Source organism: Orcinus orca, chromosome 6 (assembly GCF_937001465.1).
Source record: "Orcinus orca chromosome 6, mOrcOrc1.1, whole genome shotgun sequence".
NCBI classification, from domain to species: Eukaryota; Metazoa; Chordata; class Mammalia; order Artiodactyla; family Delphinidae; genus Orcinus; species Orcinus orca.
Genome location: NC_064564.1, coordinates 115,782,374 through 115,791,877, shown reverse-complemented (window position 1 = coordinate 115,791,877; position 9,504 = coordinate 115,782,374). Strand labels below are relative to the sequence as shown.

Here is a 9,504-nt window from a genome sequence, read left to right as displayed (position 1 = left end):
CGGTCAGGCCCCTGGAGGTCTGCGGACCGCCGGTCCCCAGGAGCAAGGAATCCAGGGGGTGGGTGTGGCCCTGAGAGCTGCAGGGCGCGCCCTACCCGGGTCCCCTGCTTCCACAGTGGAGAGGCTCAGAAGGAATCAGCCGGCGGGGTTTCCTTTTGGAAAGTGTTGAATATACTCGGGCATAATTTTTACGTTTCCTACATTCTTACCTGGGACCAGGCACCGGGCTGGATGCTGCCCATGACCTCTGTGCATACACACTACCCGACGACGTAGCTACTGTTTACAACCCACGTTTTACAATTATGGAAATTGTGACTCTGAATGAAGTGTCCTTCCCAAGGTCACACAGCACACAGTGGATTGCAGAACCGAGAACTACCACTTGAACCCAAATCCAAGCTCTCCATCCTTCACTGCCCACGCCTGGCTTGCTCTTCCTTCCAAGCCAAGCCCAAGTGCAGCAAAAGAAAAGGGACATTAGAAGTGGCAACAAAACACGACAAATCAAATGCTTAACCTCTGACCCACCCACTTCTCACGGGGAGTTGGGGCGCGTGGGGTGAGGAAGGGCAGGGGGCAGGCAGTGCTAACGCCCACCCACTGGGACGATGCACCTTAACCTCGGGTTTCACCCCCTCCTCGCCCTCACATCGCAGTAGGGCACTTCAGCCCAGTCACTCCTATCTTCCACGTAAAAGGAAAACTCTTCCATCTCTAAGTCTCCAGTCAAATGAGAGAGTCGAGGGACACACAACCTGACAAAGCATGTTCAGTTTCAGTGGGTTTTGGTTTTTTTTTACTTTTTTTTTTTTATTTAAATACGGAGAATTCTTTCGTATGGAAAGAGCTAGTACAATCACATATTTGAAAGGAGAAACCGTAGGTACTGAACCGGAGGGAAGGGTGAGGGGTGAGTGTGCCACCATGGCCTGCTGAATCCACGGTTCCGTTTCCCATCCAAGGTGAAAGCTCCCCCAGACAACGTAGAAACAAGCTGCACGTTACACCTTTAGCCATCGTCTGCCCTTTCAAATATCTGGTCTACGTGAAAAGACACAGAGGAAAGGCCAAAATAAGAACAAAAGGAAACAAAACACAACAAAAAAAACCCGAACCCTTATTACTATACAAGGCATGAGGTCAAAAGCTTGGGAGTACAGGAACCCCTTTACACAATGGAAGAAAGTCATCCACAGAGAGCCTTAACAGAAAGTTCCACCCCGAGGCTTTGTGGCATGCTGAAGACGGGGCCCCGGGGACACTGCACCATCTTGGAGACCACCTAACTGGGATGGAGAAATGGTGAACAGCAGGTTGTAATATCACTAGTCAAATATGCGCTGGTGGTCCCGGTGGAGGGCACGGCTGGGGGACAGAGTGTCTGACCCCAACACTGAGCCATTCCTGTCCGGGTGATCTGCTCGTCTTAGGTCCAGTTCACTTTTCAAACAGGAAGAGCCGGCTTTCTGGAAGTCTGCATTTCCCAGTCATCACAGAACAGTACAAACAAGTACCCTAGTGTCCTTGGTTGCCGAAGGCCATTTCCAACACACCTTCTAACCCAGGCTAGCTCTGCAGGAGAAATGGGACAAATGCAGATTTGAGAGGCAACATGCAGCTACTTGGTGGAGGGGAACCACACAGCAGGGAGGGGGCTTCAGCAGTTGGCCACACACTGCCTCGGCAGGCCAGTTCTGGGCGTGGCCATGCCCTCGTGTGCACCCTTGGCCTCCTCGGCCCTTGACCATCAGTCACCAACCTCATCAACCATCCAGAAAGCAGGTCCAGAAGACAGGAGGGCGAGGGCAGAGCCGGAGAGAACTGATGCCCGTTATTTAATGACAAGATGCCCCAATATCCCCTGGCAGTGGCTGGAATGACCGTGGCTTTGGAACTGGACCAACGAGATTTTCTGAATGTGCAATAGTCGTACTTTAGTTTTCCCCCTGAAGGAACCCAGAGCCAAAAGCGTATGAATCCCATGTTTGAAAACCATAATGATGATGATTAAAACGGGGAAGCAAAGAGAACCAGACCAAATACACATGCCAAAGAAGTCTTCAGTGGGTGGACAAGGACACATGAACCCATGCTCTTGGCTTTTACCCCGCTAACTGATGTTGGACATACTCAGGACACTGGCTTGCTGAACAACGGGCTGCACCATCAGCGGGCCAGGGCAAAGCGGCCAGCATGGGAAGGGAGGGTAATTTTAGCAGGCAGAGGCTCAGCGAGAAGACCCTGACACCCCACCCCCACCCCCAGAAAAGGTTAAGCGCTAGTCTCCACCTGTTCCCGCCAAAGGCCCAAGGCATTCTGCCAGAGGCCTTGGCATGGACACGCACTCTGAGGATGGGGATTTGAAGGCAAAATATGACCCTAAGTCCTATTACCTTGAGCTTGGCTCTAAAAGCACATGAAAAGAGGAGAGAGATTGCACCTTAAGACATCTCTGCACTAAAAACTGCATTTCATCAGACCAAGGAAGGGACGGGGTGTTGGTTGGGCCCAAGGCCTGCCCTCTGCCTCCAGAGTTCAATTTAAAATCTGTATCTCAGCGGGGAAGAGACTGCAGCTTGGGCACACGAAGGTGGTAAACGCACTGAACTTCACATGCAATTTCCTGGCCTTTCCTGCACAGAATAATTCAGACATTATATATAAATAGAGCAGTGAAACATTTACTTTTTTTCACCTAGACCTACAACATCAATACATATAAATAAATTCTAGTGTTTTCTGTTTTTATTGGGGGGTGGGGGTGGGGAAATACAGGGGTAGAGAAAAGGGCTGGATAACAGGTGACCCTTTCGTTTTTATTTTTTCTCAAACAGGAAGTACCGTCACTCCGATGGCAGGTTCACCTGAAGCATACAGCTTGAGAGTTTGTAACAGCATCCAGGACTGTCCTGTTCAATTTCAAAATGAGAAAGCCTTTTTTCCTTTTGACAAACAATGTGCACTGGAATTAGGTGTGAGGGGTCTGGCCGTGTTTCTAAGAGTGAGTGTGTGGCCTCTGCAGGGGCGACTGGAGCGGAGAGGAGCTCAGTCAGGGCGGCTGGGTGCAGGGACGGCAGCTAGGCACTCGCGGGGGAAGGGAGACAAGAGCAGGTGAGCCAGTGGGCAGCCCTTCAAGAAGGGCCTTCCGAGTAAAGAGTCAGGGGATGAAGGAGAAAAAAAAAAAAGCTAGTGAGAAGTAAGGCCTGAGGGTGGAGGCAAGGAGGGAGTGCTGAACACTATCGAACAAGCAGCGAAGCATCCTTCAGGAAAACCGGCCTCCCCGGATGACGCCGGAGGAGCCCTGCACCCTCTGCCAGGAGGCTGTTGCTCCCCCACTTCCTTAAAGCACTGAAGAGCAACAAGTGACTTCGGCGGTTCCTAAGGCGCTTCTTTCCCCGTGTTCCACACTGGACAGAGCTTAGAGCCACTGCCCGAGTGACTGTCACACACCTGTGGCGACACTGCGGGTGGACTCTGTGGGGCACGCCCCCGATGGCCTACTGCCCATTCTCCGAGGCAGGTCTTCCCTGGACCCGCCAGCAACGGCAGGTAGATGGCGCGTTAGTTACTCCCAAGAGCGTGAGCAAAACTTCAAATTTCCCCTCGCCTTTCCTTGGAACGACAGAATTTGGGATGATTTCCTTCTAATTCTTATCTAAAAAACAAAAGCCTAGCATAAAATGCCTCACACAGACTCTGACAAAGGCAGCTCTGCAGACTTACGAGGCTACCCAGGCTGTTCTGGGAGTCACCGTCAGCCCTGCAACCCATCCTCCCCTTGGACACTGCTCTGTCCTTGAAGAGACCCACTGCCCAGCTCAGGCCTCTCTGTCCCCACAGCCTGGGTCTGCTGCTGGGAGCGGAGAAAAGGAAGCCCTCCCAGCAGCCTCCCAGAGCTCACGCCTCTGTCGTAGACCCAACCAAACCCCCGTCCATGTGCTCACGGCCACGCGGATGAAGTGCACGGTCTCTAGTGACAACTGTCCACGCGTCCGTCACCACAGAGGAAGTGCGTGGCTTCCAGTGACGAGCTGTGAGAGAGGTGGAGGGACAGGAGGACCCAGAGACACGGAGGCAGCTCAGGAAGGACAGCTCAGGAAGGACGAGGGAAGCTCGGAGGGGAGGGAGCGTGTGGGAAAACATCAGGCCCCGCGGGCGCTGGAGTCCCAGAAGCAGACACTGACGGGGGCTGGCGCTGTCAGTTCGCACCGTCCAGGCCAGACTGGAAAATGCCAGGGCCTTCTATCTCCATGATTCACCTCAGGTGCCCAGCGGTCAGTGTCCCCACCAGTTTTGAAGAGTTCAAGACAGAAATTCTGTGTAATTCTTATGCTAAAAACGGCGTCAACTTCACCGAGCCGGGCCGCCCATGAAGTCGCTGTGGTCACCAGGCCAGCGGCTTCCCGACTAAAACGCCATCCCCCCTCCCCTCCCTCCCACCACCGCTTCCCAAGCTCAGGAGCGGTGTCTTAAGTCACCACTTCTTTTTGCAAGTAACCTCAAAGGTTAACCAACCGAGACACAGAGAGCAGGAGAGGAGAGGGCACGTTCCTACGCGTCACCTCTTAAGGTATCACAGCAGTGATGTATCAAATGAAACAGGAGAGAGGTTAAAAGGAAACTACCACAACAGAAGAGGGGTCAGGGAGAGGATGGCAAAGAACATATAAAAGTCCAGCTCTTACAGACGAAGCTTGTGTTTCTCTTTTCCTTTCTCTTTTGTAAAAACCTTTAGCTGCTTTTTAGAACAAAAAGCCTCAACTAAAACGGCCCTGCTGCCAGACCACTGTGCCCGGGGACGGAAAGCGGGGAGGGAAGGAAGCTCGGTGGAGGGCGCCTTGGCCGCCAGAAGCAGGATGAGGAGGGGAGGGCGGGGTTAATCTGCACGGCACAACGGCTCGGTCACTCCACGGTCGTGGCGCAAAGGAGGCGGGAATGGAGTCATTTGCTTTTTTGTTTTTTTCGTGTTAAAGCCAAGCAGGTCAATGCCACAGATCCACGGGTGCAAGCTGGTTGGACAACGGAGCTTTCAGGAGTGGAGGAGAGCAGGGAGATCTCGCAGTCCGGGCCAGGTCGGTGGACGGTGGATCCACCTGGGAGACTCCCCAGCGTCCGGTGGCAGCGAGGTCGAGGGGCGGCAGTCCTTCCGGGCAGGCCAGGCCCAGCATCTTCAGGCCTTGCTCTCCTCCACCTTCACCGCCCGGGGCTTGATCGCTCCAGTTCGCTTCAGCTGGGAAGCGGCTGAGGGGGCCTCCTGCAGCTTCACGGTTCCCAGGCTGGGCTTTTCATCCACTCGTTGTTTTGCCTTTGGACAGACGGATGGGGACAAAGAAAGTTACCCTTACGCAGACACACCTGCCAGGATCCGCGGTCCCACCACCCGCTTCCTGCTCCTGAGTCAGAGGAAAGCCACCCTAAGAAGCCCATCCTTCGGTCGAAGGACCAAACTCAGAAGTGACTGGCCTGGGAAGGACGCTGGCATGAGGCTGCTCTGGTCCCTCCCACGGGCGCTGAGCGCAGTGATTCAGAGCCGTGGGAGGACCCCGGGTCCTCCGGGAAGCATTCTGCACTGCCCAGGGGCCTCTGCAGGCGGCACACCCAAGGCCGCCTGGAGGGACCTTTTTCAGATCAGTGCACCCCACGCCCCTCAGAGCTCCCGACTGTGCTGAGGGGGCGCAGGGCCTCTCGCCCAACTTGGTCTCCCAGATCTTCCACCCTCCCCGACTCCCACGGTGTGGAAACCTTTCCCCAAGCCCCTAGTTTGACCTCCAGAGCCGCGGTCAGGGCCCCGTCACTCTGCAGCTCTGCACAGTGAGGTGTGTCGCAGAGTGAGCAGCCTGCCTTCGGCCCCTCATACAGTGGGGGGAGCTCTGAAGAAGGCTCTAGAAGCTCAGTCCAAGCAACTCAAAGAGCGACCCTCGGGGACCACGTTAGGAGATGCGAAATGAACAATCGAGCTTCCAGCTCCACCATCCAGGAGCGCTGTTACTAACACCCCCGCCTGACGAGCCTGAGCTCTGGAGCCTGGTCACATTTGAGAGGAGCGAAGAGAACCACGCTGAAGGCCAAGACGCCGAGAGACCCGTCTCGTTATAAAACGGGGAAACGTCATTCCGTCTGGATCCCACCCGGCCAAGACGAGGACGAGACACAGCACTTACGAGGCCAGCACGCGCAGGCACACACGCCAGGCACGCACGCGCACGCACACCCCGGCTTCTAGAGCTGACCCACGGGGCTAAGTGGGTCCCAGCGCCTTCACAGCCCAATGGCTGCGGAGGGAGAGTCCACCTTCCGGCACCACCTCCTCAGGGGAACCCGCACCCTCCCTTCTCTGCGGACAAGGAAGGACCCAGACGCCCGCCAAGAGGAGAAGTGCCTTCTCCGGGGGGGCTCGGGCTCCCCGGCTCCCACGCCATGCTCTAAGCGCCAGGGCTCGTCTCTCTAAGAGGAGCACGCAAACGGCTGGACAGTCCCTCCTCTTTTGGCACTTGGAGACGGGCCTAAGCGTCCGGGGCTGGAGGGTCTGGAAAGCCATCTTCTACCTGTTGAACGTAGTGTCCCTGCACAGAGCCCATGTTAACTGCTGATCCAGAGGGCTTCCCACTGGGGCTAGCAGAGCTAGGCCTGAAAAAACCAAAGGAGGGGATGAGAACACACGCGTCACCACAGAAACGGAGTCAAGCCTCCAACAGAGGAAACAGACCCAGACAGCCAGAGCGCAGGGGGCGAGGGGGTCGCCACTGGGCCCTGGCACCTCCAACCCAGCTCATGGGGACACACCTGAGGGGCAGAGGCCAGGTCCCCACCACGGGCAGACACTGACCGGTCAGGACGACAGACAGACACCAACCGTCTCTCAGGTTTGGAGGGTCTAGACCGACATGACGCTCCAGACAAAAGGTCTATTAGCCTGACACGAGGGAATCCCCTGGCGGCCCAGTGGGTACGACTTGGTGCTTTTACTGCCGTGGACCCAGGTTCAGTCTCTGGTGGGAAACCAAGATCCCACAAGCCGTGTGGCACAGCAAAAAAAAAAAAATTAGAAAAGAAACAAAAATGAACTTAAACTCCAACAGGAGTTTAGACTTCAAAAAGAAAAGGGAATTTCCTAGTGGTCCAGAGGTTAGGTCTTGGCACTTCCACTGCGGGGGCCTAGGTTCGATCCCTGGTCGGGGAGCTAAGAACCTGCGAGCCGCACAGCGCAGCCAAAAAAAAACCCGAACGAACAAACGAACAAACCTGATGCGTGAGTTATGCTGAGTATCTTTCCAGTCTTCTCTTGTGGGGTGGAGGGTAGGGGTGGTAAAGAGAGATACCAAAATAACAAAAATGGAGAACATCTTTCTAAATGTGTTCCACCGACCAGACAACTAGCTCCCAGGGATGTTAATCAGGCGCTACGTGGAAAAAAGATCCTGGGGTCAAAATCGTTAGGTAGTTACGTGTGCGAAGTTCTATAGGACTTTCCCCCGGGGGCCACGGGCCGCTCAGGCCCTGTGCCGAGGTGCACCCCGACTCCCCAGCAAGCCCTCTCGGGCATGCACGCCCCCCGAGTAGCTGACCAGGGAACGCCTTTCTGACAGGGCATGCCTCAGAAGCCCTGTTTCCAGAAAAGTCAGGCAACACTGCACTGTAAAAATATACCAATTCCCCCACCCCACTAAGACACCAGCAATACAAAGGCTACTAAGTAAGGCTTATATTTTGTAAAGATTCTCCACAGAATAAAACTGCTGCTGCCATTCCTACAGTGAACGGACACAGGCGACTCTTGTTATGTGAGCGTCCCTTTCCGGATTTGCCTCTGAGGAAGGCTCTGCAGCCAGAGGAGGCTAAAACCTGCCTGGGGCAGCAGGGGATCGACAGCCTCTCTCTATGCTTGAAGCTTCCTTTTTCCTTCCAAATCACACCCATGGTTTGGCGCTGCTGTCCATGTATATTTTTCTTACAGGTCTGTTATTTTGGCCTATGTGAAAAATATGGTTGGAAAGCAAAACAAAAGTAAGTCAAGCCAAGAGAGTGGGAATAAGAACAGGAAAGTAACGACACGGGGGGAAATTCACAAAAAGCCCTCTCTCGGGAAATGCAGCTGGAGCACGGACTGACATGACCACGGGGCAGGACTCGGCCTCAACACTCTGAGCGCAACGGGGCAGGGCGGGCGGCCGTGCAGGCAACCTTGCCCTCAGCCACGCCGGCAGCCTCGCGCAGGGCACTGCGGGTCACGCACACCTGTTTTACTCATGTGCAGACAGGAGGAATCTCCAGGAATCTCCCACACGTAACAAGAGTCGACTGTGCCAACCCTCGGGCCAAGCGCCGTGTGCTGCCTCCCCAGCTGCACACTTCTCCGCGGGTGAGAGAGCCATCAGCAGCAGACGCTCCCTGACTTTCTAACACGCTAAGCCCTGCTGACCCTTGAGCATCACGGGTTTGAACTGCATGGGTCCACTTACACGTGGATTGTTTTCAGTAAACACGTACTACACGATCTGCAGTTGGTCGAGTCCTCGGATGTGGAACTGTGGACACGAAGGGCTAAACGTAAAGTTATACTTGAATTTTCAACTGCATGGAGGGTCAGCGCCCCTAACCCCTGCGTTGTTCAAGGGTCAACTGTAACTCAACATCGTGACTGATACAAAGCCCCCCTCTGAATCCAGCCGAGGGACCCGGGACAGTTACTGGAGGCGGAGACAGATCCCGAGAAGGCAAAGAAGGTACAGCTCTCGCCATACGAGCCCAGCAGCAGCAAGCCCTGGTGGGGTCACAAGGCCATTCAAGGGACATGTGGCCCCAGGAGAGGAACCCCCGCCCCCCACTTCCAGGGTATCTGCCCTCTCTGCCAGTGAATCTTTAAAAAAACATCTGGTGAGAAAGCTGTTAGTAGCCAGGGTCTGTCCTGACGCTATTATAACATGAGCCTTTCCTTTCCCTGCCTTTCCAGAAAGTTCTTCCATACCAGAACATTTTATGATGATGATTAAAAGCAAAGCCATGCCCCAGAGTTCCTGAGTCTCCTGTGTCCCAGCACTGGAACTTCACGGTGACACACAGGCTGACAAAGGCGACCCAGCCTCAGTGCCCTCGCGCTGCTCTCCCTGGGCCCGCGATTCCACAGCGAGGGCTCAGCTGTGAGCATCCGACCCCCAGGGCGTCTCTTTACCTGTAGGTCTGCGGTGATGGCATGGAGCCTCCTGAAGAAACATTCTGTTTACTGTCGGCAAAGTGGAAGCCCTTCATCTCCATCTGAGAGGACTAAAGACACCAGGAAGTGATGGGCTGTCACTGGAACGCCCTGGGGACAGCTGCCCCCGCCACCAACCACCCTGGGCAGAGCCAGTGGGGGCCACGAGGGCTTCAGGACAGAGAGGCATCTCGTCAAGGAGCGTGCACGCCTGGCCTTCCAGTGCAGGCTGGAGGCAGGAGCGACCACGTGTGTTTGTTCCCTTGGCACGGGTTGGGAGGGCAGACTGTGCGCCACCCCTGAGCACCGGC

At 55.2% G+C, this 9,504-nt stretch overlaps 1 protein-coding gene and 1 pseudogene across 27 annotated transcripts in view; one reads left to right on the top strand and one right to left on the bottom strand.

The window, feature by feature from the left end:
- The first annotated feature begins 774 nt into the window (after positions 1 to 774).
- LOC101281324 (uncharacterized) lies at positions 775 to 2,110 on the top strand (annotated as a pseudogene).
- Positions 2,111 to 2,730: 620 nt separating this feature from the next.
- PRRC2B (proline rich coiled-coil 2B) overlaps positions 2,731 to 9,504 on the bottom strand; it is an 87,276-nt gene continuing 80,502 nt past the window's right edge. For 19 of the 27 annotated variants that reach the window (XM_049711382.1, XM_049711393.1, XM_049711380.1 and 16 more), the window contains 3 exons: positions 9,173 to 9,264; positions 6,549 to 6,630; positions 2,731 to 5,308 (listed from right to left, as the gene is read on the bottom strand). In XM_049711382.1, the coding sequence (XP_049567339.1) occupies positions 5,174 to 5,308; positions 6,549 to 6,630; positions 9,173 to 9,264 (309 nt within the window). In that variant the 3' untranslated portion in view covers positions 2,731 to 5,173. Of the gene's footprint in view, positions 8,545 to 9,172; positions 9,265 to 9,504 lie in introns of all 27 variants that reach the window. The other 8 variants (XM_049711396.1, XM_049711397.1, XM_049711398.1 and 5 more) reach the window with 4 other exon arrangements.